Source organism: Scyliorhinus canicula, chromosome 26, assembly GCF_902713615.1.
Source record: "Scyliorhinus canicula chromosome 26, sScyCan1.1, whole genome shotgun sequence".
NCBI classification, from domain to species: domain Eukaryota; kingdom Metazoa; phylum Chordata; class Chondrichthyes; order Carcharhiniformes; family Scyliorhinidae; genus Scyliorhinus; species Scyliorhinus canicula.
Genome location: NC_052171.1, coordinates 16,684,942 through 16,712,869, shown reverse-complemented (window position 1 = coordinate 16,712,869; position 27,928 = coordinate 16,684,942). Strand labels below are relative to the sequence as shown.

The 27,928-nt window shown below is 49.2% G+C and overlaps 1 protein-coding gene across 5 annotated transcripts in view; it reads right to left on the bottom strand.

Moving 5' to 3' along the window:
- Positions 1-1,104: 1,104 nt before the first annotated feature.
- The window catches only part of LOC119957325 (probable JmjC domain-containing histone demethylation protein 2C), a 94,055-nt gene continuing 67,231 nt past the window's right edge, over positions 1,105-27,928 (bottom strand). For all 5 annotated transcript variants that reach the window (XM_038785213.1, XM_038785212.1, XM_038785211.1 and 2 more), the window contains 9 exons: positions 26,881-27,123; positions 23,730-23,901; positions 22,912-23,002; positions 21,536-21,666; positions 20,879-20,998; positions 18,383-18,522; positions 9,462-9,638; positions 2,686-2,814; positions 1,105-1,236 (listed from right to left, as the gene is read on the bottom strand). In XM_038785213.1, coding sequence (XP_038641141.1) covers positions 1,168-1,236; positions 2,686-2,814; positions 9,462-9,638; positions 18,383-18,522; positions 20,879-20,998; positions 21,536-21,666; positions 22,912-23,002; positions 23,730-23,901; positions 26,881-27,123 — 1,272 coding nt within the window. In that variant the 3' untranslated portion in view covers positions 1,105-1,167. The remainder of the gene's footprint in view (positions 1,237-2,685; positions 2,815-9,461; positions 9,639-18,382; positions 18,523-20,878; positions 20,999-21,535; positions 21,667-22,911; positions 23,003-23,729; positions 23,902-26,880; positions 27,124-27,928) is intronic.

The following is a 27,928-nucleotide window of genomic DNA, read 5'->3' as shown; positions in this document are numbered from 1 at the left end:
CCCTGGTCGAGGAGTCCTTCACTCTCCGTCAGAGTAAGGTCTGTGTGTTCCCCAGCTGTTGGACAGTGTATTGCTCTTTGACTCACGGCAGTGTTGGACACACAAGTGGTGTTCCATGCCCACTCCCCTCACTGATATGATTTTGAGCAATTAAATTTGATTGTGTGATTGTGTACTGCAATCTGATTGCAACACAGATCTTGCCTTTATCTGGCAGTTGTGAAGGATACAGAGAGACTGGTGGGTTGAGCAGTTTGTTGTGGCTTGTGTTAAGAATAAAAAGGGGATTGAGTTATTTTAAAAGTTGAGGTTTGAGAGGAGAGACCATGAGTCCAGAAGAAGGGAATATTGTCCAACAAAGAGAAAATGCAATGATGTGAAACGAGGAATGGAAAGAATTGCTTTGTGTTTTTTCAATTGTAGCAGCGAAGTCAGTGGAATAAAAAAAAAAATTTACTGTACCCAATTCACTTTTTCCAATTAAGGGGCAATTTAGTGTGGCCAATCCACCTAACCTGCACATCTTTGGGTTGTGGGGGCGAAACCCACGCAGACACGGGGAGAATGTGCAAACTCCACACAGACAGTGACCCAGAGCTGGGTTTGAACCTGGCATCTCAGTGCCATGAGGCAGCAGTGCTAACCACTGCACCACCGTGCTGCCCCAAGTCAGTGGAATTTGAGTAAGTGACTGGAAGTAAGTTGATCTTACTATACTGGAAAGGAAAGATTTAATTATACATCAGGTGAGACACCGTCAAAGTCGTGTCAGAAATCTCTTATTGCTGTATTTGTGAGTCACAATTAAGATGCTCATGCACTTCGACCTGTTAAATAAAGACATTTGATGTCTGATTTGAGTGCATTTTGGATTGTAGTCAGGTTGAGGAAAAGTGTAAAGAAATCTGGCCTTGCTTTTCAGCGCCCTCTGGTGTCCAAATGAAGTCAAGTCAAGCACATTTGGACTGAGTGATAGGTTGCAATGCTTTGGAGGTTTTGAATCTGGGAGTTTGGTGGGACTGGCTGTTGTGAGATGTGATTGTCATTTTAGTTTGTTCAGTACCAAATAAGCGATCCAGGGAGAAAGAAAATTTCACTCACTGAATATCAAAAATGTACATAAATTTATTAGTTAAAATCAGTCCAAGGGAAGGGCTTCTTCCAGTTTCAGCTGACGGGTGCAAGGTGAAGGAAATGCAGACAGTCCTTCACAGTGTTGTGGAGTAGAGTCTTCACCTGCAGAAAGGGAGAAGAAAATGAGTGTCCATGTGCCCTGGTGCCCCCCCCCCCCCCTTTAATAAGTGTCCCAAGTTCTCCCTCTGTACCTCCCTAATCCTGGTGCCCCAAGTGTCTTTGTGTCCCCCACAGCTCCCCTCTGCCAGCAGAGCCACTCTGCCCCATGTGGTTTGGGTGCCCCACTGCTCCCATGTCCAAGAACCGCAAGTGCCTCTCAGACTGTCCCCTACCCTCTGGTTATCCAACTGCCTCCCTTGGTCCCACCCCTGTGTCCCCCTCCTGTCTGGTGTTAAGTAAGTTAAGAGCTTATGGTGTTTAGGGTACGATCCTGGCATGGATAGCGGATTTGCTGACTGGCAGAGAGTGGGGATAAAGGGATCTTTTTCAGGATGGCAGCTAGTGACTAGTGGTGTGCCTCGGATGTTGGTGCTGGGACCACAACTTTTCACAACATACATTAATGATCTGGAAGAAGGTACTGAAGGTATTGTTAAGTTTGCAGATGATACAAAGATCTGTAGAGGGACAGGTAGTATTGAGGAAGCAAGCGGGCTGCAGAATGATTTGGACAAGCTAGGAGAGTGGGCAATGAAGTGGCAAATGAAATACAGTGTGGAAAAGTGTGAGGTTATGCACTTTGGAAGGAGGAATTTAGACATAGGCTGTTTGCTAAATGGGGAAATGCTTTGGAAATCAGAAGCTCAAAAGGATTTGGGACTTGTTCACGATTCTCTTTAGGCTAACGTGCAGATTCAGTCAGCAGTTAGAAAGGCAAATGCAATGTTAGCATTCATGTCAACTAAAATACAATACCAGGGATGTACTTCTGAGGTTGTATACGGCTCTGACCAGACCCCATTTGGAGTATTGTGAGCAGTTTTGGGCCCCGTATCGATGGAAAGATGTGGTGGCCTTGGAAAGGGTCCAGAGGAGGTTCATAATAATGATCTCTGGAATGAAGAACTTGTATGAGGAATGGTTGAGGACTCTGGGTCTGTTAGATGGATGAGGGGGTTTGTTACAGGATACTGCGAGGCTTGGATAGAGTGGACGTGGAGAGGATGTTACCACTTGTAGGAAAAGCTAGACGCAGAGGACACCATCTCACATTAAAGGGACGATCCTTTAAAACAAGAGACGAGGGGGAATTTCTTCAGCCAGAGGGTGGTGAATCTGTGGAACTCTTTGCCGCAGAAGGCTGCGGAGGCCAAATCACTGAGTGTCTTTGAGACAGAGATAGATAGGTTGTTGATTAATAAGGGGATCAGGGGTTATGGGGAGGAGGCAGGAGAATGGGGATGAGAAAATGTCAGCCATGATTGAATGGCGGAGCAGTCTCGATGGGCCGAGTGGCCTAATTCTCCTTCTGTGTCTTATGATGCCCCTCCCTACCCTATGTCCTCCTCTACCCCGGTTCCCCTTTCCCAGTTGCCCGTTTGCACCCCTCACCTGCAGCTTCTGCATCTCAGGTGTCCCAGCGTCACGTCCTGATATTGGTGTTCTCTGCAAGGAATATCTAACATGCTCAGATGAGACAAACGCTTTGGTTACAGTGATACAACTGGTGAAGTACTGTACCTGAGAATAAAACATGTGGTTACACAGAATTCCCCAGCATAGAAAGCTGCCACCAACTGCTCCTTAAAAATAACTATTCCGGACTTCCGGTTGCGGCTATGCGGAGCTAAGCCGCACGTTCGGCAGCTCCCGCTTTAATAGGACTTGTGGGCTCTTTTAAGGGTCCCAAACGGCGCTGATTCGACGATTCCCGGTGGATAAAGGGGTCTGGAGCAAAAGCCCCCGGGATTTATGGTGCGGACTCGGAGTGGGGCGAGGAGAAAAACGGCAGCAGCTCCCCTGGAAAAGCGGGGGAAGGTGGACAAAATGGCGGCCGTTGAGCCCCTGAGGAGTGGAGGCAGTGGGCTGAGGAGCAGCAGGCGGCCATTCTGCGCTATTTCACAGAGCTGAAAGGGGAGTTGTTGGAATCCCTGAAGGTGACGACGAGTAAGCTGCTGGAGACCCAGACAACCCAGGGTGCAGCGATACTTGAGTTGCAGCAGCAGGCCTCTGAGCGCGAGGAGGAGGTTTCGGCCCTCGTGGGGAAGGTGGAGATACACGAGGCGCTTCATAAAAAGTGGCAAGATCGGTTCGAGGAGATGGAGCTTCCGGTCACGGAGGAAGAACTTGCGGATCCTGGACCTCGAGGAGGGGCTGGAGGGGTCGGACCTGCCGGCCTATGTGGCCGTGATGTTGAACTCGCTGGTGGGGGCAGGATCCTTCCATCTGCCCCTGGAGCTGGAGGGGGCCCACAGAGTACTGGCCAGGCGGCCTAAGGCGAACGAACCCCCGCGGGCGGTGCTGGTGCGGTTCCATCGGTTCAGTGACCGGGAGTGTGTTCTCCGATGGGCCAAGAAGGTGAGGAGTAGTAAGTGGGAGAATTCGGTAGTGCGTATCTACCAGGACTGGAGTGCGGAGGTGGCCAAGCGGAGAGCCGGGTTTAACCGGACGAAGGCGGTGCTCCATGGAAAGCAGGTGAAGTTCGGCATGTTGCCGCCTGTGCGCCTGTGGGTCACCTACAAGGACCGGCATCACTACTTTGAGTCCCCGGAGGAAGTGTGGGCCTTTGTGCAGGCTGAAAAGTTGGACTTGAACTAGAGATTGGGGGTTGTGGGAGTTTTTCTATTTCTGTATCGCTGTTTATTCTGTTTGTTTCTGTTTTGTCTCTCGCTTTTGGACGATGTGGGTTATGGTTTTGTGTTTTAAGGGGGGTACTGGGGTTTGTGGTTGATCTGTGTCTTTGTTTGTACGGAGTTGATGGTTGGGTTGGGACTGCGGTTTGGAAGCTGCATTGGTGGGGTGGGGCAATGTGAAAGCGCGGGCTTTTCTCTGGTTTCCCGCGCTGCGGGACGAGGTGGTGGAGCTGGTGGCGAGGGGCGTGGGTATTAGACCGGGTTTCCCGCGCCGAAGCAGTGCCAAGGAGCTGATGCAGGGGAGACCTCATATCGGGAGGGGTCGGAGTTTTAGCGGGAGCTGCCGGGGACAACAGAAGTCAGCTGGCTCACCGGAGTACTATGGAGGGAGCGTCACGGCTAGGAGGGGTCCTAGCCTGGGGGGGGGGGGGGGGGGGGGGAGATACCGGGTTGCTGCTGGATTGGCCAGGGAGGGGTTGGTGCAGGTCGGGGGGGGTCGGGGTGAGGTTCTGTCGCCGTGGGAAACGGGCCGAATGGGTGCTGGCCAGGGGCGAGTCGACTATGGCTAGTCGACGGGGCGCCCCCTGATTCGGCTGATTACGTGGAACGTGAGGGGGTTGAATGGGCCTGTTAAGCGGGCCCGGGTGTTTTTGCATCTGAAGGGGCTGAAGGCGGACGTGGCTATGCTCCAGGAGACCCACCTGAAGGTGGCGGACCAGGTCCGTCTGAGGAAAGGGGTGGGTGGGGCAGGTTTTCCATTCAGGGCTCGACTCGAAGAACCGGGGGGGGGCGATCCTGGTGGGGAAGATCCTGGTGGCCTTTGAGGCGTCTGAAGTTGTGGCTGATAGTGGTGGCAGATATGTGATGGTGAGCGGTAAGCTGCAGGGGGGAGAGGGTGGTACGGTAAATGTGTACGCCCCAAATTGGGATGACGCTGGTTTCATGAGGCGTATGTTGGGTCGCATTCCTGGCCTGGAGGTGGGGGGCTTGATCATGGGGGGGGACTTCAATACGGTGCTGGATCCCCTACGGGATCATTCTAGTTCAAGGACAGGCAGGATGCCGGCGGCGGCCAAGGTGTTGAGCGGGTTTATGGACCAGATGGGAGGAGTGGATCCCTGGAGGTTCGGGAGGCTGAGGGCTCGGGAGTACTCCTTTTTCTCCCATGTGCAGAGGGTTTATTCCCGCATTGATTTCTTTGTTTTGAGTAGGGAACTGGTCCCGAGGGTGGAGGAGGCCGAATATTCGGCTATCGCGATTTCGGACCATGCTCCGCATTGGGTGGATCTGGAGTTGGGGGAGGCGCGGGACCAGCGCCCGCTTTGGCGTCTGGACGTGGGGTTGTTGGCTGATGAGGTGTGTAGGAGGGTTCAGGGATGTATCGAGAGGTACCTCGAGGTCAATGATACTGGGAAGGTCCAGGTGGGGATGGTGTGGGAGGCTCTGAAGGCAGTGATTAGGGGGGAGCTGATCTCCATCCGAGCCCATAGGGAGAGGAGGGAGAGGGAGAGACTGAAATGAAATGAAAATAAAAATTGCTTATTGTCACAAGTAGGCTTCAATGAAGTTACTGTGAAAAGCCCCTAGTCGCCACATTCCGGCGCCTGTTCGGGGAGGCTGGTACGGGAATCGAACCGTGCTGCTGGCCTGCTTGGTCTGCTTTAAAAGCCAGCGATTTAGCCGAGTGAGCTAAACTGGTGGGGGAGCTGTTGAGTGTGGATAGGAGGTACGCGGAGGCCCCGGAGGAGGGATTGCTGGGGGAGCGGCGTAGCCTGCAGGCCAAGTTTGATTTATTGACCACCAGAAAGGCGGAGACACAGTGGAGGAAGGCGCAGGGAGCGGTCTATGAGTGTGGAGAGAAGGCGAGCAGGATGCTGGCGCATCAGCTTCGTAAGCGGGACGCGGCTCGGGAGATTGGTGGAGTGAAGGATAGAGATGGGAATGTGGTGCGGCAGGGGGCAGAGGTCAATGAGGTCTTTAGGGACTTCTATAGGGAACTGTACCAGTTGGAGACGCCGGCGGGAGGGGGAATGGAGAATTTTTTGGACAGGCTCCGATTTCCAAGGGTGCAGGAGGAGCAGGTGGAGGGACTGGGGGCGCCGATCGAGTTGGAGGAGCTGGTCAGTGGGATTGGCCACATGCAGTCGGGGAAGGCGCCGGGACCGGATGGGTTCCCGGTTGAATTTTATAAGAAATACGCGGACCTGTTGGGCCCCCTGTTGGTCAGGACCTTTAACGAGGCATGGGAGGAGGGTGTTCTGCCCACGACGATGTCTCGGGCACTAATCGCCCTGATCCTGAAGCGTGATAAGGACCCCTTGCAGTGCGGATCATACAGGCCAATTTCACTGCTGAATGTAGACGCCAAGTTGCTGGCGAAGATCTTGGCCACTAGAATAGAGGACTGTGTGCCGGGGGTGGTACATGAAGATCAAACGGGTTTTGTGAAGGGGAGGCAGCTGAACACTAACGTGCGAAGGCTGCTAAATGTGATAATGATGCCGGCAGCAGAAGGAGAGGCGGAGATTGTGGTGGCATTGGATGCGGAGAAGGCCTTTGACAGGGTTGAGTGGGGGTACTTGTGGGAGGTGTTGGAGAGGTTCGGGTTTGGGGTAGGGTTTATTAAATGGGTGAGGTTTCTGTACGAGGCCCCGATGGCGAGTGTAGCGACAAATGGGAGGAGGTCCGAGTACTTCAGGCTCCACCGTGGAACGAGGCAGGGTGCCCCCTGTCCCCCTTGCTTTTTGCGCTGGCAATAGAGCCTCTTGCCATGGCTCTCAGGGAGTCGAGGGGGTGGAGGGGCTTCGTGCGAGGTGGGGAGGAGCACTGAGTGTTGCTGTATGCAGATGACTTGCTGCTGTATGTAGCAGACCCGGTGGGGGGATTGCCGGAGGTGATGGAGATTCTTGCTGAGTTCGGGAGTTTCTCGGGCTATAAATTGAACCTGGGCAAGAGTGAGCTGTTTGTCGTACACCCGGGAGATCAGGAGGAGGTGATCGGTAGGCTCCCGCTAAAGAGGGCAGTGAGGAGTTTTAGGTACCTGGGGGTTCAGGTGGCTAGGAACTGGGGGACTCTGCACAAGCTCAATTTTACTAGGTTGGTGGAGCAGATGGAGGAGGAATTTAAAAGGTGGGACATGCTGTCGCTGGCGGGTAGAGTACAGTCCGTTAAAACGACGGTGCTCCCGAGTTTTTTTTTTTCAGTGCCTCCCCATTTTCGTTCTGAGGGCCTTTTTTAGGAGGGTGAACAGCAGCATTCTGGGATTTGTTTGGGCGCATGGGACTCCGAAGGTAAGGAGGGTCTTTTTGGAGCGGGGCAGGGATAGCGGGGGCCGGCGCTGCCCAACCTCTCTGGGTACTATTGGGCGGCTAACGTCTCAATGGTACGTAAGTGGGTAATGGATGGGGAGGGGGCAGCATGGAAACGGATGGAGATGGCATCCTGTGGAGGCACGAGCCTGAAGGCACTGGTAACGGCGCCGCTGCCTCCAACAAAGTACACGACAAGCCCGGTGGTGGCGGCTACCATCAAAATTTAGGGGCAGTGGAGGCGACACAGGGGGAAGTGGGGGGCTCGGTGGAGGCCCCGCTGCGGGGGAACCACCGGTTTGTCCCAGGGAACATGGATGGCGTGTTCCTGGGGTGGCACAGGGCGGGCATTAGGAAGTTGGGAGACCTGTTCATTGACGGGAGGTTTGCGAGCCTTGGTGAACTGGAGAAGTTTGAGCTCCCCCGGGGAATATATTCAGGTACCTTCAGGTCAAGGCGTTTGCTAGGCGACAGGTGGAGGGGTTCCCTTTGCTGCCCCCACGGGGGGTAAGGGATAGGGTGCTTTCGGGGGTGTGGGTCGGGGATGGGCAGGTGTCTGACATCTACCAGGTAATGCAGGAGGTGGGAGAGGCATCGGTAGAGGAGCTGAAGGCTAAGTGGGAGGTGGAGCTAGGGGAGCAGATTGAGTAGGGGACATGGGCGGACGCCCTGGAGAGGGTGAACTCCTCCTCTTCATGTGCGAGACTTAGCCTCATCCAGTTCACGGTGCTACCGGGCCCACATGTCCGGATCTAGGATGAGTAGATTCTTTGGGGGCGAAGATAGGTGCGTCAGGTGTTCGGGGAGTCCAGCGAACCATGCCCATATGTTCTGGGCATGCCCGGCACTGGAGGAGTTCGGGAAGGGGGTGGCGAGAACGGTGGCATCCAGGGTCAAGCCAGGCTGGGGACTCGCGATATTTGGGGTTGGGGTGGAGCCCGGAGTGCAGGAAGCGAAAGTGGCCGATGTCTTGGCCTTTGCGTCCCTAGTAGCCTGGCGGAGGATCTTGCTGCAGTGGAAAGATGCAAGACCTCCGAGCGTGGAGACCTGGATTAATGACATGGCGGGATTCATTCAGCTGGAGAGGGTCAAGTTCGCCCTGAGGGGGTCGGTACAAGGGTTCTTGAGGAGGTGGCAGCCTTTCCTCGACTTTCTGGCTCAACGATAAGGTACAAGGTCAGCAGCAGCAACCTAGGGGGGGGGGGAGGAGGAGGAGGAGGGGGAAGAAAGGAGGGAGGAGGGGGAAGAAAGGAGGGGGAAAGGGAGGAAGGAGGGCGAAAGGGAGGGGGGGAAAGGTGGGGGGGAGGGAGAAGGGAGGGAGGGGGAAAAGGGGAGGGGGAGGAAAGGGGGGGAGGGGGAGGAAAGGGGGGGAGGGGGAGGAAAGGGAGGGGCAGTAGAGGAGGGGGAAGGGGGAAAGTAGAGGAGGGGGAAGGGGAGGGAGGGGAGGGGGAAGGGGCGGAAAGGCAGGGGGAAGGGGAGGAAAGGGAGGGGGGAGAAGGGAGGGGGAGGGGAGAAGGGAGGGGAAAGGGAGGAGGGAAGAGGGGGAAGGGGAGGAGGGGGAAGGGGGGGAAGGGGAGGGGGAGGAAAGGGGGAGGGGGAAAGGGGGTAGGGGGAAGGGGAGGGGGAGGAAAGGGGGTAGGGGGAAGGGAGGAGGGGGAAACGGGAGGAGGGGGACAGGGAGGAAAAGGGGAGGAGGGGGAAAGGGGAGGAGGGGGGCAGGGAGGAAAAGGGGAGGAGGGGGACAGGGAGGAAAAGGGGAAGGGAGGGAGGGGGAAGGGGAGGGGGGGTTTAGGGGGACAGTGTTTAAGTTAATTTGCTTATTGTTAATTTATTTTGTTGTTTATTGGGTTTGAGGGGGGTGGGGGGGGGGTTATATGCGTTGTTACGGGTGTTTATTGTTATTATTGTTCTGTTGATATATATTTTTCAAAAAAACTTCAGTAATATTATAAATATTCAATTATATCATGTAATAATGGGGCAGCACGGTGGCGCAGTGGTAGCACTGCAGTCTCACGGCGCCAGGTCCCAGGTTCGATCCCGGCTCTTGCACATTCTTCCCGTGAGTTTCGCCCCCACAACCCAAAGATGTGCAAGGTAGGTGGATTGAACATGCTAAATTGCCCCATAATTGGAAAAAATGAATTGGGTACTCTAAATTGGAAAAATATATATATAATATGATATAAATGCTCAATTTATTCACTGAGCCCTGACCATTGCATACCTGATAACTGGTTGCCACAGGAATGATGACTGCATCACCGCCAAACTGTAACACAACTCTGCTCCGGATTCCACATTCTTCAAACAATCTTGTCCGCAGAACCTGGTCCAGGTAATATCTCTGTCTGCACATTTCATCCTGACCAGCAATGGCTTTGGCATCTCCCTCACCTGCCACCTATTCACAACATAGATTTGTATTTACAACTGTTCACCAATTCATTCACATCTGCACCTCACACATGATCACTTGACATTTCCACTGACCTCACTCAGCAGCTAATGCATAAAGATAAGCAGGAGATTGTTTGGTCCTTCATTCTAGTCATGGCTGATCCTCTAGCTCAGCTCCCCATGACACCTTTCCAGCCTAGAAATCTATCACCTTGAACATATTCAGTGGCTTGGGGCGGGATTTCCTGGCCTTCCATCCTTCTGTTTGCTGTCTAAGGCAATTCCTGTTGAAGCCACTCCCCTGGGAAACCTGCGGCTGGAATACGTTGCCATTGGCACTAGAGAATCCCACCGCCAGTGAACGGATGCAGAATTCCAGCCTTGGCCTCCAGAGGTTCACCATCCGTCATCGTAATGCGGAATGGCTCACCCCATATCCTGAGGCCGTGACCCCCAGACAGGAGGATCATTATCCCTGCATACATTCAGTTTGCCCTGTCAGAATATCGTACGTTTGTGAGATTCCCCTCTGTGAATACAGGCCGAGTCGACCCAATCTCGACTCAAAGAGGAGCAGCAGAAACTCGACAGGAAGATGACAGTGGAGAACTGGGAAGATCTCTTCATGGGGCGAGCAGTTGCAAAGCCAGTGTGGGCATTTGAAAGTGCGGGATTCTCCATTTCTTTTTTTTAAAATTTAGAGTACCCAATTATTTTTTTCTAATTCGGGGCAATTTAGCATGGGCAATCCACCTAACCAGCACATCTTTGGAATGTTTGTGTAAAGGGTGCCAATCAAGCGGATTAGAAAACATCAGTAGTGGGAAGGTTTTGAAATCCTTCATCAGGGTGGCACGGTGATGCAGTGGTTGGCACGGTGTTGCAGTGGATAGCACTGCTGCCTCACGGTGCTGAGGACCCTGGTTCGATCCCGGTCCGTGTGGAGTTAGCACATTCTCCCCATGGGCAGGTGGGCCACGCTAAATTGCTCCTTAATTGGAAAAAAAAATAATTTGCGCATTTAATTTTTTTGTTTAACAGAGAAAGAAAACAGGCACTGGAGAGGTTTGAATTAATTAAGGAGAACCTGGCTGATTTAGGAATGGGCAGGCCATGCTTGATCAATCAAATTAGATGACCCAATTATTTGTTTTCTGTCCCTATCAAATTAAAGTGATTCAGATGAAGGGCAGGCAGTGGATGTGAAACACTTCCTTAAAATCCATGTAGAAAACAAAATACTGCATGATAGGCTGATTAACAAACTTGAGGCTCATGCAATGAGTCAGGATCAGCTTGAATAAACGATTTGACATTAAGACAAAAGAAAAACCGGCAGTGATGGGATGGTAGACAGTGCTGGGATCACTATACTCTATATAAATACAGAATAAAATGATTACATTTGCAAGAGTAGCAAACAGAGGATGTTGTCTGCAACAAGGCACAGGCGACCAGAATGGACAGACCAGGGGCAGGTGCAATTGAGCACATTTGCTTGTCTATTTAAAGCAGAAGGGTTGGCGAACTTTAGTTACAAGTTTGAAAAACTGATGTTATTCTCCTTGGAGCAAAGGAGGAGACGACCAGAGATGATGTGGAGCTGCTGGACTGGGGTGAGCACAGGCTTCTTCCTCCTCTTGAGGAAGGAGCTGTGCTCTGAAAGCTAGTCATTCAAAACAAACGTGTTGGACTCTGGTGTTGTAAGACCAGATATGGCAGTCGAAGGGGATACACATTTGATGTTCTGGGTAAAAGCTGAAGCATTTGCGACAGTATCACAGAAGATTCACATCGATCAGCCTGGTTTTCTCTGGCGTTTCAGCCAACCTGTCCTCCTGTGGCAAGCAGCAGAATTACTGGGTTTAACTTGCCTGGGTCATAGGCTGTGCAAGATGAATGATAATACACCAAGCACTGACTTGGAGCTCACAGTGACTGTCTCAATCAATATCAGCAAAAGCAATCCCAAGCAATGGATATGTGCCCTATTAAATAAAAAGAATATTGTGTCTACATCTGCCCTGCACTGTGCTGAGCCAAGCATTCAGAGTGCCACTGCTCTGAGCTGATGTGCTCTGACAACTTAGTGCGCAAAGACTGAGCAGCTCAATTTTTCAACAGCCGCTGCAATATCAGCTTTTTGACAATCCTTTCATTTCTAAGTGAATTAATTTCCAATTATAATTAATTAATCTTACAAATTTTAATTGAAGTACAAAATGTTACTTGCTGCAAGTAAGGATTCGAACCCTTCACTGGGAGCATGGCCCTCTGATCATTTTGTAAATGCTCTACCCATTTGACCATAGGCTCCTGCAGCATTTGGAGTATCTCCGACTATCTTTGTCTTGTGATGAAACCGTTGTTCGTTTCAAATGCTAAGTATAAGTTCCGAAAGGTTGTAGTGTGAAAGGCTTGGTGGCACAAAGGTAAAGCAATGGCCTTCAGATGAGATCATGGCAGGTTTGAATCCACAATGGGATTTTAGTGATTTTTTTCTGAGAAATTTTTAATAAAACCGGCAGCCTCTGGTGGTGCTCTCTGGCTATCATAGAATTTGCACTTGATCTTACTGAGCACTAAGTTCACTGACCCCACCATTAAATTAATTAATCTAGCCTGTCCTATGTCTAAGGCCCTAACTGGGACTTGAACCCAGCACCTTTCGGATCTTATCCAAACTCTCTAACCACAGAGCCACCAGACACATGCCTGAAAGGAATACTTTTCGGAAGTACTTATATGTTAAAATCTTATTGTCACTTATAAAAAAAAATTAACCCTTCTACTTGGCTCAATTTAAACTCGCCATTAAATTTAAAATGCCACTTTTGCATCCAAACAAGGATGCAATGGGAGTCTTGGTCTACCAGCACTATCTGTTCACAGTATCCCTTAAAGGAACTGCAATCTTAATTCATCCCAGCTTGTTGATTTCGTGAACAAAAATAAACATGATGCTTAGTTATAAACATCTGTATTTCTGAACCCCCCGTACATAATGTTTTCCTGTACAGTGCACATGAACTCCCATTCATCCCACTACCTTATGGTTCTTTATATTAAACTTCATTTGCTAGATTGGATTGCACGATAGGCTATCCTGTCTCCTCCAACACATAGTTATCGTGGTGTCAAGTCATTCAGCAGCATCTTCCAAAACCACGACCTCTGCCACTGTGGGACATGGCCAGTAGATGCATGGAATCACCACCACCTGGAAATTCCCCTTATCCCGACATGGAAATGTGTCACTGTTCCTTCACTCTGCCACTGGACAAAATCCTGGAACACACACTCTCCTCAACAACACTGTCAATCTATCTTCACCAGATGGACTGCAGTGGTTGAAGAAGGCAGCTTACCACCACCTTCTCGTGGGCAATCAGAAATAGGAGACCAATACCAGCCTAGCCAGTGATAAAAATACATTTTAAACAATTCTGCTCAATGTCCCCCTTTGACAGGAGAACATTTGACCCTTTTCATATTTGTGAATCAAAATCAACAGAGCAAAGACACAAATTACAAAACCGATTGCAAGCAACCATCATTCATTATTAAAACTGTATGTCCTCACAAAATAATCCTTTAAATTTATAAAGCAGCTGAATATCAAAGACATGAGAAAACTCTGGTTGTAAACACGCAGCGAAGAGACCGCCATCATGTTTGAGCAAGCGATTACACACAAACACCACCAATGAGTTCTCAAATGACCTCAGTCAGAAAGGGGCTTCAAGGGTTGTTTTGTTTGGACATTTCAAATTCCAATGCCTGCTGCATCGGAAGCATCATGATGGAAGGGGTAATGTAGGGTGGCAAATCCACCACCCAGTTGTGGGGCTGATACCCACGCAGACATGGGGAGAATGAGCAAGCTCCACATGGACAGTGACCCAGGCCGGGATTGAACCTGGGTCCCTATTCTGTTTTAGAGATAATTAGGACCATATTCTATTCTGGTGGACATTTCTATAAGGTGCTTCTGCTGATGGTTTTCTAAGCCTACGTTTTTCTTGCCGCCAGCTTTCTCTCATACTCTTTTGTCACTTTTTATTGCATTTCCTATTCTTTTTTTAAATATAAGTTTAGAACACCCAATTCATTTTCTTTTCAGTTAAGGGGCATTTTAGCGTGGCCAATCCACCTGGCCTGCACATCTTTGGGTTGTGGGGACGAAACCCATGCAAACACGGGATCGAACCTGGGACCTTGGCGCAGTGAGGCAGCAATGCTAGCCACAGTGCCACCGTGCTGTCCTTGGAATTCAGATTCTGTCCAATCCTCCTCTGACCTACCATTAATCTTGCTGGAACTGTCTGTGTTTTCAATGTCCTTAAACTTCCTTAGTTAGTGTTGGATGCTGCATCCGTCTCTCTTTCTCACTGCAAAGTACCCCTTGTCAAGAATTATGAAATATCAGCTTCAATGTCTGCCACTGGATCTCCCCTTGAGTTAGTTTCCTTGTTCACTTTAAGCAGTCCTGTCTCCATGGTTCTACCACTGAGTTGTGCCTGGCGCTGATCTGGACATACAGGGTGCATCATGGCGGAGGCACAAATCGGGCTTCATGCTGGTCACAACACATCACCTTTCGGCTCATTTAAATATGTGTGGCCTACTTCAGCCTGCATTTCCTGGTGACTGGGAGTCACCAGCTGCACCAGCAAGGCCTCACTGGCCCGGGCATGATAGCAACTCTGGGGTCTCGGAGGCCAGTGGAGCTTCCCGGGTAGGGACAGGGAAGGGCAGCATTCTGGCACATCCCCAGGCACCTGGCACTACCAGGATGCCTGATTGGCACTGCCAGAGTCCCAGGTTGGTACTGCCAAGCGTCAGGGCTTGAGGGTGCCATGAGTGGGGCAGGGTGGCGAAGGGGATTTGTGAAAGGTGGGGGGCACTCAGCGACCCACAATGGGATGTCCTCACACCACATTGGGGGGTGGTGGGTACTGCCCATGTGGGGGATTGCATAGTCCATGGGTGTGGGGGACCCTCAAACTCACTTGGAGATCAGGGCACCCTTTCAAAATAGCGCTCCAATCTCTCAGGAGGTAGTTTCACCGGTGAGTTCAGCTTCCCACTGCTGAAAAGTGGGTGAGGCCAGGGAGAAATACCCCAAAGTTCCAAACATTACTCCGTATGGGTAAGGTTTGGATCTAACCCAAAAAGGGGCTGAGAAACATCCTGTCAAACCCACCCTAAATGACAATTTTTGGGTGAATGGCAACCCATACTTTTGTAATTTTCTTTATTTACATTTAAAACACTCGTCCTCAACCCGATCTTCTCTCCCTCAAACTGAATGTGAAATTCTATCATGGAGACAACTTTATTCAGAGGCCATTAATTATTCCTGTCTCATTGCACATTACCAGGTCAAGAAAAAAGGCTGCTCTCTGGTTGAGTCTTGAAAACAATCTGTGAACTCAATTTCCACACTCTCACTGCCGATCTGATTCATCCAGTCTATATCGAGACTCAAATTACCCATGATTATTGTTGTACCTTTCTTCCAAGTTCTCCTTGTTCCTTCCTGAAAACCCTATCCTAGACTATAAACTACTCTCACAAGCAACTTCCTCACTTTGCTGTTTCTTATTTCTACCCAAACTGATTCTACATCTTGAACTTTGAAACAAGGGTCATCTGTGACTATTGTCAAGTTCAATGGCATGGATAGCTTGGAGAAGCTGTTCTTTTCCACAAGACAAGGTTGAGAGAAGATTTGAAATAAATGTTCACGATCATGAGGGGCCTGGACAGAACAGATGGGGAGAGATTTCTCATTGGTGAATGCACTGAGGGCCAGCGGGCAAAGCTTTGATGCGATGGGTGAAAGAAGCAAAAACACAGCATGTGGTTCGGAAATGTAATGCTGTCTCTCATAGTAATGGAGGCAGATACAACTGAGGCCATCTCAAGACAACTGAATAATTTTCTCAATGATAATTATTTCAAGAGACTTCCGCTGGGGCATGGAAGAGGAGGTCGCATGTTGGATGGCTCCTGCTCAAGGCTTGAGTTTTTAGAATTTAATGCCCAGTTCCAGGGTCAATTTTTTGTTAAATAAGTGCAGGAAGGGCAGCACGGTGGCGCAGTGGTTATCCCTGCTGCCTCACGGTGCTGAGGTCCCAGGTTCGATCCCGGCTCTGGGTCACTGTCCGTGTGGAGTTTGCACATTCTCCCCGTGTCTGCGTGGGTTTCACCCCCACAACCCAAAGATGTGCAGGGCAGCTGGATTGGCCACGCTAAATTGCCCCTTAATTGGAAAAAATTTATTGGGTTCTCTAAATTTATATTAAAAAAATGTGCAGGAAGACATAAGGAAGAAAGAAGTCCCAAACTCAAAGGAAAGCTATCGTGAAGAAGGGGGCGAATGAAGGTTCGCCATCGAGTGGAAGGGTCAGCTCGGCAACTGGATGGTAGCAGAGGCTGGGTGGGGTCGCACTGTTCACGATAGAAGAGATGACCGAGGTGATGGTTGTGGAACTTGAAAAACAGTTTGCAAAGCACATGGAAGTGATGAGGAAAGAGATGATGGCAGCATTGAAGGTGCTGGTGGAGGAGGCGATTGCCCCAGTGAAGGCGGCGCTGTCGAGGACATCGGTCAAGGTGCTGGAGCAGGGTGAGAAACTGAAGAGAGTGGAAGAGGCCTTCTCGCAACACAGTGATCAACTCACTTCGATGGGTGAGGAGCTGCAGAGGGCGGTGAAAGCCAACAAGGGTCTGAAAGCCAAAGTGGAGGATCTGGAAAACCGATCTGGACGGCAAAATCTAAGGATCGTGGGCCTGCCCTAAGGGGTGGAGGGCCCAAGGCTGACGGAGTATTTTGCCAAGATATTGGCGGAGCTGTTTGGGGAGGGGGGAAGATCCCTCTCGGTACGAACTGGATCGGGCTCATAGGGATAGAAGCCTAAACCAAAGGCGAATGAGCCGCCAAGAGATGCGATAATTTGTTTCCGTAGGTACCATGTCAAAGAGAAGGTTTTGTGTTAGGCAAAGCAGAAGCGGGAGGTGCAGTGGGTTGGAGCTGGTATATGTATATACCAGGACTTGACTGTGGAATTGGTGAGGAGGAAGGCGGCCGTCGGTCGAGTGAGGACGGCACTGTACAACAGAAAGGTACGGTGCGGCATAGTGTACCCAGCTAAGTTGAGGGTGACCTACAACTCCAAAGACTTTCATTTTGAGAGACGGTGGAAGTGGAGGAGGCATTTGTGAAGGCAGAAGGATTGGGGCAGAAGTGATAAATGGGACTAGGGCGGGTGAAGGAGTGTATTTAGCTCTATTTTTCACTGCATGTTGTTAAATGAGTTGAAGTTGCCTATTTGGACAAGGTAAGACTTGAGATTTTCTTTTGTAATGATGCTTCTTTGGGTTTGTGTGTTGAGGAGGATTTATTTGTTTCCCTGGGACCGGGTTGGGGGGGGGGGGGGGGGGGGGGAGTGGGGCCTGGGCAGGGGCCTCCACACTGGCTAGCTCAAGCTGGCCAGTGAACGGGAGTGTGGTGTGGGGAGGGGCTGTGGCTATCAGAGCCTGGTAGGACAGATTTCGGTGGGCCGAGGAGGTGTGAAATGTTGGGGGAGGGGACCGATATTGGGTGAGGTGTTTTCAAGAGGATGGGAGGATTCTGGGAGGGGGAGGGGGAGGGGCTCAATGGTAACAATGGGACGGGGCGGGCCAAACCCAGTGAGCATGGCCTGGAGTTATGTGGTGGGGGGGGTGGGGGGGGTGGGGGGGGTGGGGGGGGGGGGGGGGGGGGGAAGAGACCTCCGGTTAGGGTAGTGGAATGTGAGGAGTTTGTGGAGGGAGGTTTTTCAGGGTCATCTCGGGGGTAGTGCTTGTGAACTTGGAACCAGGGCCCCGAGAAGCCTTTTTCGGGGGCCGGACCGGCTTGGATGCGGGTGTTAGCCTTTGCCTCACTGATTACCCAGAGGCTGGTGCTGTTGGAGTAGAGGTCAGCTTCCCCCATCCTGTGACACGGCTTGAATTTCCTCGACTCTGGGTAAGGTGAAATCTCAGCTGCAGCTGAAGGGGATGAAGGAAGGAAGGCTTTCACAATTCAGGGGGGCTGTTTATTATGAACTTCCCAGAATTGGTTGCCATTGAACATTGGGGGAGGGGAGGGGGTCGGCGGTATTGCTGTCTTCGGTTACACTGTTTACGGATTGATTGTCAATTTGTGTTTTTACCTAGAATGTGCGGGTGAATGTTTTGGTCTGTATATTGAGTGGGGGGGGGGGGGGGGGGGGGGGGGGTTGGTGTGTGGGGGATTGTTATTGTTTTTTATTAAATTTACAATACCCAATTCAGTTTTTCCAATTAAGGGGCAATTTAGCGTGGCCAATCCACCTACCCTGCACATCTTTAGGTTGTGGGGGTGAAACCCACACAAACACAGGGAGAACGTGCAAACTCCACACGGACAGTGACCCAGAGCCTGGGGATTGTTATTGTATTTGTTTTTGTTTGTTTTTTCTTTGGTTGTTTATTGATGAAAATGATTTTAAAAATTATTTCAAGAAAAAAAATATTCACAGGGTTCTGGTCAGGGGGCGGTAAGGGGAGCAAACTCACTGAGTCACTCTGTCCTAGCTCTCTGCAAAAAGTACAGGTCAAATGGCCTCCCTTGTGTTCGAAGCATCAAATAGTTTCATGAATCACCAACTAATCTTTGACTTTCAATACCTGTTTTGCTTCCTGAGTTCCACACCTTACCTGCCCTGTCTACAAACTTACCTTCTGCAAAAAAGTCCTTATCCTGTCTGTGTCCTGGGTGCTGTAAATATGCCAGAGGGCGCCAGGCCTCTCACTTGAGTCTCTCAGTCTTCTCATTGCTGCATCGTCCACAGTGTCCCCATCCATCCGGGCAAGAATCACTGCGCAGAATACATAGCTCTTTTACTGACAGCAGATCACAAACCATTCTTTGACAACAAGGGCCGTGATTCTTTCGAGTGAGAGCACAACGTGACCTGAGAATCCCTGGAGAGGCCTCCCAGGGGCCCCCCCTGGCAGCCTTCGTGCCTCACGGGAATCAGAACTCTGTCCAAAAGGGGCGGGACTAAATGGCGCTTACTGAAGTAAGTCATCTACCAGCCTCCTCACAGAGGCTGAAGCCTGGTGCCGAATCAGTGCTGGTCCACAAGCACGTGGACCAGGCAGAACGGCACCTGGGGATCTCCCGGGCCATTGGATGTTACTGGCTTATCAAGGACAACGCTGGCAGTGGTTAGCACTGCTGCCTCACGGCACCGAGGTCCCAGGTTCGATCCCAGCTCTGGGTCATGGTCACAGCATGTTGAGTTTGAAGACAGTAAGACTGGATGTCCTCTCCATTAATGCGAGCAGTATCACAGGTGAGAGAGATGAATTAAGGGTGTATATTGACGTGGAGTTGTGATGTTGTACAGACACATGGCTGAGGGAGGGGCAGGACTGGCAGCTCAACATTCTGGGATATAAGATCTTCAGGCAGAACATGGCAGGGTGCAAAAGAGGAGGGATGATACATTATTAATTAAGGAGCCTATTACTGCATTGAGGAGGGACAAAATCTTGGAAGTGTCATCTAATGATGCTTTGTTGGTAGAGCTGCTGAGGAATAAAAGGGTCAGGGAGGCAGTCACTGGGAGTATATTATAGACCACCAAATAGTAAGCAGCAACAGAGGAGCAGATAGGGGCTGGTTTAGCACACTGGGCTAAATAGCTGGCTTGTAATGCAGAACGAGGCAGCAGCGCGGGTTCAATTCCCATATCGGCCTCCCTCAATAGGCGCCGGAATGAGGCGACTAGGGGCTTTTCACAGTAACTTCATTGAAGCCTCCTTGTGACAATAATCTATTATTATTATTAGATGTGTGGACAAGTCACTGAGGTGTGTAAAAACAGTAACAGAGTTACTAGGGGACTTCAACGTTCCCAAAATTAATTGTAACAGTCGCATTGCAATGGGTTTAGAGGAAGCAAGGCGAAGATCCAACAAGGGATGGTGCAATGCTGGACCTAGTTCATGGAATCCCTACAGTGCAGGAGCAGCCATTCAGTCCATGGTGGCTACACCAACACTCTGAATGAGTACCCTACCGAGGCCCGATCCCCATAACATTACTACCCTGCACATCTTTGGATTTCTGGGGATTGAAGCCAGGCAGGTGTTTGAGGCAGCAGTGGGGAATCATTTTCGTGATAGCGACACAACACTGAACATTTAAAATTTATTGTGGAGAAGGGCAGCATGTTGCTACAGTGGTTAGCACTGCTGCCTCATGTGTCGAGGACCTGGATTCAATCCTATCCAGTCCTGAATATTCCCAGATATCAAGGGCGCTCTGGACTTGTTGCTTCTACATTTCACCCTAAAGGGAACCTGTACTCCAGCAAATTCCATTTTGAAACCCCCCCCCCCCCCACCCCCCCCCCCCCCCCCCCCCCCCCCCCGCCCCACTGTTGTGCTGTAGATTTACCCACAAGTAGCTGTTCCCAGTCTACTTCGGCCAGATCCTGCCTTATTTTAATAAACTTAACCATCCCCCAATCAAAAACCCTTTTTTTGCAGATCATCATTTTCCTTTTCCATAATCATTGAAAAAAGTTTTTAAAAAGTGCCCAATTCTTTTTTTCCCAATTTAGCGTTTCCCAATCCACCTATGCTGCACATCTTTATGTTGTGGGGGTGAGACCCATGCAGACACGGGGAGAATGTGAAAACGCCACACAGACAGTGACTCGGGGCTAGCATCAAACCCAGGGCTTCGGCGCTGTGAGGCAGCAGTGCTAACCATTGCGCTACCATGCCGCCCGTAACAACTAATTATATCTCCTCATCTCTGTCTTAAATAGATGAACCCTTACTCTGAGATTATGTCCTTTGTTATTTCCATCCCTCAAGAGGAAACAACTTCTCAGCCAGTTCCTGTCAAGGTCCCTGAGAATCTGATATGTCTCAATAAGGTCACCTCTCATTGTTTTAAACTCCAATGAGTACAGGCCCAATTTACTTAACCTGTCCTCAGAAGAAAATCCCTCCATACCCAGGATACTTTGCATAGATTTTCTCAGGTGTGATGAAAACATGACATTTATTAATACTTTGTGGTCAGCTCCACGTGCATTGACATTGACCTGCCAACAACATAGAGCCACTTCCCAGGTGCCATCCAGACAAATGTTTTGGAGGATTCCAAACCGTGGCTCGCACAAGTATCATGCACAGAAAAAGATTTGAATGAACCTTTTTCAAGCATATCCCAGTCTTCCTGCAGTGGCTCTGCATGAACCAGGATGTGAATGGTGTCAGTCAGTTCTTGACGTATGCTGGTACTTCCTGCATTGCTATCATCCAGTCCAAGACCTATGAAAACAAGCAGCTTGCAATCAGAAAAAAATACTCACAACAGTGCATCAAAACACAAATACATTTCCTTTTCAGTTCCAATGTGAAAAAAGTCAACCACTTCCTCAATCAGAAAGAATCTCTCCTCTTGGTCTGTACCATATCCACATGACAGGAAGGCAGGGAATGTTCCATGCCTCAAGCTAAACAACAGCCAAGGAAGGTCAGTCTCAGTTAACCCTGGCTACCAGTTTATGAACAAGGTAAGATGAGCAGCTGAGATTCCCTGTGTAGACACATACAAATTTAAGTCATGCCAACAGTCAGTGAGACATACATAATGTCAGGACAAGGAGTGGAACAGAATTGAGCTTGAATATCCATGGAACGCCCACCTCTCCCAAAGTGTGGGCACGCGGCAGCAACAGGCAAAATCATCATCACACAAAGCTTCTACAGTAATATTCAAGTAGCAGCAATCAGTCTTTGTGGGACTGATGCAAGGTGAGGAAAAGGCATTGGAAAAGTTCTTGATTATTGCAAGACGTTGCTGACCGTATACACTGCACACCCTCAATTCCAGTTGGGATTTCGCTGTCTCTTCTGGAAGTCGGGATATTAGGTTCAGTTTTCCATCATTCCTGGTGTATTCTGATAATGGCAAGTGTCTCTGAAGCTCATCGAACCTGCGATCAAATAGTATCAACAATTCATCTCATCATTAAGTTGAAGATGACACGAAGGCCAAAGTCATGGGGGTGGAGCTTCAGAGGCTCCCTGTGCTGAGCTTCACTCCACTAAAAACTCACTGTGTCACAATTGGGGGAAGAAATTGGAACACTGTTTGCAGTTGGCAGCAGGGCCACGAAAAATGCCACCTAAAAAATATTTCACTTGGGTGTTGTGCGGGCGGTGTGCAATGAGTCATCCTCGGTCACAATTACAAGGTATTTATAATACCCGAGGACCTTGAGCTCAATTGGTCAATGCCAGCATTCATGGTCCACAGCATCCCCTCTCATCCTTGCTCACAAACCCAATAAATGTGGTATAAGGGTCTGGCATATATAGGGTTAAGATGGGACCAAATTCAGTACTGCCCATGCAATGATGCAAGAGAACACATGACATAAACCTTGGGGTCAGTGTTGGACAGAGCTGTGTGTACAGAGGGCAGCACAGTGATGCAGTGGGTAGCACTGGAACAACGGCGCTGAGGACCCGGGTTCGAATCCTGGCCCTGGGTCACTGTCCGTGTGGAGTGTACACTTTCTCCTCGTGTCTGCGTGGGTTTCACCCCCACAACCCAAAAGATGTGCAGGTTAGGTGGATTGAACACACTAAATTACCCCTTAATTGGAAAAAAATAATAATTGTATAGTCTAAATTTATTTTTTTAAAAGAGCTGTGTGTACAAGCAAGTGTGGAGACAGCTCCTCGCTTGGTCTCTTTACTGTATGATGTGTACGTGTTCTAGTGGTTCATAAATCCATACAGTTGACTTTTAAAAAAAATTTAAAGTACCCAATTCATTTGTTCCAATTAAGGGGCAATTTAGTGTGGTCAATCCACCTAGCCTGCACATCTTTTGGGTTGTGGGGGCGAAACCCACGTAAACACGGGGAGAATGTGCAAACTCCACACGGACACTGACCCAGAGCCGGGATCGAACCTGTGGTCTCGGTACCGTGAGGCAGCAGTGCTAACCACTGCACCACCGTGCTGCCCAAGTTCAACATTCTAAACACTGTTGGGGAAAGAGGTTTCTCATGAATTCCCAACAACAAATGACCGTCTTCCAGTCAGAGTTCTTTACATTTTGCTACATTACAACAAATTATCACACCCTGCCTTTACAGAAGAACAAAACATAACTTAATTCCCTCTAATGTTAGCAGAAGCAGCCACCATTTTAGGCTGTCCAGACTTACTGAGCAGGCATCCGTTCACTGAACTCCTTCTCTGAAGTGCAATAATCTAACCGCAAAATCTTTGTGCCTCGAGCCTTGGGCCTGCGGCAGTCTGCAGGAAAAACAGATTGTCTTCATAAATCTGTGTTAACAGCAGGAGAGCCTGCAACTCACCTCTTCACAACACCAGTTTCTTCAAGAGTTCATTGGATTCATTTTACAAACAGAACATTAGGAGTGAATGAAATGCTGGAATTCCCGGATTCAGGACTTAAAGAGGGTTTATATTTTGTGCACTTACACTGACAGGAATCTGGCAATAAAAACAGAAAATGCTGGAATAATTCAGCAGCTGTGGCAGCATCCATGTAGAGAGACAGAAGAGTTAAGGTTTTGTCAGAGTTTCCAGCATTTTTTGTATTTACTTCAGATTGGCAGCTTCTGTAAGTTACACACTGAAATCTAATGGGTGGTAGATACAGGCAGGGGAGTAAAGACTTTTACACAGGTTCTGGTGCCACTCGTTTTATAATCAGCCATTAATCCTGATTGCCTGGCACAGGTTTGCCAAATCTGTGAATTTACTTTTCAATCCTTGTTGCAATATTTGTAAAAGATTGAAAAAAACTAACAAAAATATAAATTTAGAAAATCTAGTGGGTGAGTTCAAATGCTTCATAAATAGATTAACATAAATACTGTTAGAACTTGTAAACATAAAAAGTAAACGAGTGAAGCGTTTATGATAGAGTCGGGCATATTGGTGTTAATCTAGTAATTTATCATTATATGCTTTGTTACATGAGATATGAACTCTAAACCATTACTCAGACAATTACCAGAGTTGCTTTTGAATCTTTGCCAGAATTCCTTGCTCCTTGCCCTGGTCAGGACTGACTGCTCCCTGCAATTAACCAAGCTCACACTCTGTTCTCCCAGCTTCTCCTTCAAGCATTCGGGTGTCCAGGAATTACTATCAGTTGCTGTCAGGACTCCAGATACCAGCACAGGCTTCACAGGAAAACACAGGAGAGACAACAAATCCGTATCAATTTTCATGGGGGTCAGTGTAAAGGGAACATTATATGTATCAAACCTGTGTTGTACCAGCCTGATCCTGTTTGACCTGCTGTAGTTGGTATTGCACTGTAGAGGAACATAGAACATAGAACATAGAACAGTACAGGCCCTTCGGCCCTCAATGTTGTGCCGAGCCATGATCACCCTACTCAAACCCACGTATCCACCCTATACCCGTAACCCAACAACCCCCCCTTAACCTTACTTTTTTATTAGGACACTACGGGCAATTTAGCATGGCCAATCCACCTAACCCGCACATCTTTGGACTGTGGGAGGAAACCGGAGCACCCGGAGGAAACCCACGCACACAGGGGGAGAACGTGCAGACTCCACACAGACAGTGACCCAGCCGGGAATCGAACCTGGGACCCTGGAGCTGTGAAGCATTTATGCTAACCACCATGCTACCCTGCTGCCCTAAGATTACTTCCTCTGGTGAAACAGGAAAAGAGACCGGGCAGAGGTAAGGGTAGTGGCCATCACTAAGGAGAAGTTCTTGGGAAACTCAAAGGTCTGAAGGTGGATAAATCACCTCAACTGGATGGACTACACCCCAGGGCTCTAAAAGAGATAGCTGAGGAAATTGTGGAGGAGTTGTTGGTGATCTTTCAGGAATCACTGGAGACAGGAAGGGCCCCAGAAGATTAGAAAGTGGCTCATGTAACATCGCCGTTTGAGAAGGGAGGGAGGCAGAAGACGGGAAATTATAGTCCGGTTAGTCTGACTTCGGTCATTGGTAAGATTTTAGAGTCCATTATTAAAGATGAGATCGCGGAGTATTTCGAAGTGCATGGTAAAATAGGACTGAGTCAGCACGGCTTTGTCAAAGGGAAGTCATGTCTGACAAGTCTGTTAGAGTTCTTTGAGGAAGTAACAAACAAGTTCGACAAAGGAGAACCAGTGGACGTGATTTATTTAGATTTCCAGAAGGCCTTTGACAAGGTGTCGCATAGGAGACTGTTAAATAAGTTAAGAGCTCATGATGTTTAGGCTAAGATCCTGGCATGGATAGAGGATTGGCTGACTGGCAGAAGGCAGAGAGTGGGCATAAAGGGGTCTTTTTCAGGATGGCAGCCGGTGACTAGTGGTGTGCCTCAGGGGTCAGTGCTGGGACCGACCACAACTTCTCACAATACACATTAATGATCTGGAAGAAGGAACTGAAGGCACTGTTGCTGAGTTTTCAGATGATACAAAGATCTGTAAAGGGACAGGTAGTATTGAGGAAGAAAGGGGGCTGCAGAAGGATTTGGATAAGCTAGGAGAGTGGGCAATGAAGTGACAGATGGAATACAATGTGTAAAAGTGTGAGGTTATGCACTTTGGAAGGAGAAATGGAGACATAGACTATTTTCTAAATTGGGAAATGCTTTGGAAATCAGGAGCACAAAGGGACTTGGGAGAACCTGTTCATGATTCTCTTAAGGTTAACATGCAAGTTAAGTCGGCAGTTGGGAAGGCAAATGCAATGTTAGCATCCATGTCGAGAGGGCCAGAATACAAAACCAGGGATGTACTTCTGAGGCTATTTAAGGCTCTGGTCAGACCCCATTTGGAGTATTGTGAGCAGTTTTGGGCCCTGTATCTAAGGAAGGACATGTTGGCCTTGGAAAGAACCAGAGGAGGTTCACAAGAATGAGCCCTGGAATGAAGAGCTTGTTGTATGAGGAATGGTTGAGGACTCTGGGTCTGTACTCATTGGAGTTTAGATGGATATGAGGAGATCTGATTGAAACTTACAGGGTACTGCGAGGCCTGGATAGAGTGGACGTGGAGAGGATGTTTTCACTTGTACAAAAAACTAGAAGCATCTCAGACTGGAGGGACAATCTTTTTTTATAATTTAGTGTACCCAATTGTTTCCAGTTAAGAGGCAATTTAGCGTGGCCAATCCGCCTACCCTGCACATCTTTGGGTTGTGGGGGTGAAACCCACGCCAACACGGGGAGAATGTGCAAACTCCACACGGACAGTGACCCAGAGCCGGGATTGAACCTGGGACCTCGACGCCGTGAGGCTGCAGGGCTAACCCACTGCGCCACCGTGCTGCCCGTGAGGGACGATCTTTTAAAATCGAGATGAGGAGGAATTTCTTCAGCCAGAGGGTGGTGAATCTGTGGAACTCTTTGCCGCAGAAGGCTGTGAGGCCAAATCACTGAGTGTCTTTAAGACAGAGATAGCTAGGTTCTTGATTAATAAGGGATCAGGGGTTATGGGGAGAAGGCAGGAGAATGGGGAGGAGAGAATATCGGCCATGATTGAATGGCGGAGCAGACTCGATGGGCCAAGTGGCCTAATTCTCCTTCTGTGTCTTGTGGAGACCTCAAACTTTTACTGGATTTATAACAAAATGCAACATGACAGCCTACTCTCTAAACAACACCATGTCCCAGAGGTCTCTCTTCTTGTGCTCAAGGTATTAAAATTGCCCTTAGTGTTGGGTGGGGTTGCTGGGTTATGCGGAAAGGGTGGAGGTGTGGACCTTGGGCAGGGTGCTCTTTCCAAGAGCCGGTGCTGACTCAATGGGCTGAATGGCCTCCTTCTGCACTGTAAATTCCATGAAAATAAATCAATACCATCCACCAGTATCACCCTTTTTAAAAATAAATTTAGATTACCCAATTATTATTTTTCTAATTAAAGGGCAATTTAGCGTGGCAAAACCACCTATCCTGTACATCTTTTGGTTGTGGGGGTGAAACCCACACAGACACGGGGAGAATGTGCAAACTCCAGGGTCAGGATTCGAACCCGGGTCCTCAGCGCCGTAGTCGCAGTGCGAACCACTGCGGCACCGTGCTGCCCAATCACCAGTAATTACCCTTAACCTTCAAAATACAATGAACATGTCATTAACTGAACATCCTACAGGAATTCTGTGATGTGTTCAATAAGAACATGACTCACCAGGCCCTTTATCCAGTATTCCTGGAACAGCTTCCAGTTCTTCTGATTTAGGCTCTGAAGCCATGGACAAATCTCTGTGGAAAGCCACAAATGAGGGCCCATAGTGTCCTCCTCTTGGGACTGCTTTGGAATTGCATCTTCCTTGCTCTGCTTTGCTGATTTGGTGATCGGGATGTTTTGCTCCACCACCGAGGCAATTATGTCATCCAGAATGTTTGGCATGCTCTGCTTTGCCATATTCCACTGCCAATACCCCCCCCAAAAAAAAAGTTCATTAGACAGGCACATATCAAACAGCTGCAGGTTAAAGAATAACATACCAGGAAAGTTCAAGATATTTTGGAATTGGAGGGAGCGCAATGCCGGTTTTCATGGAATTTACAGTGCAGGAGGCCATTCAGCCCATCGAGTCTGCACCAGCTCTTGAAAAGAGCACCCTACCCAACCCCACACCTCCACCCTATCCCCATAACCCAGTAACCCCATCCAACACGAAGGGTAATTTATCATGGTCAATCCACCTAACCTGCACATCTTTGGACTGTGGGAGGAAACTGGAAACCCGGAGAAAACCCACGCAGACACGGGGAGAATGTGCAGACTCCGCAGACAGTGACCCAAGCTAGGAATCAAGCCTGGGACCCTGGAGCTGTGAAGCTATTGTGCTAACCACTGTGCTACCATGCTGCCCTTTTACAAATATGATATCTGGATTACAGGGGTTGAGTCTCAAGGAGAGATTATATAGAACATGGACCATAGAACAGTACAGCACAATACAGACTCTTCAGCCCACGATGTTGTGCCGATCATTTATCCTAATCTAAGATCAACCTCACCTACACCCCTTCAATTTACTGCTGACCATATGCCTGTCCAACAATCACTTAAATGTCCCTAATGATTCTGACTCCACCACCTCTGCTGGCAGTGCATTCCACACAGCCATCACTCTCTCTGTAAAGAACCTACCTCTGACATCTCCCTGATACCTTCTTCCATTCACCTTAAAATTATGTCCCCTCGTGACAGCTATTTCTACCCTGGG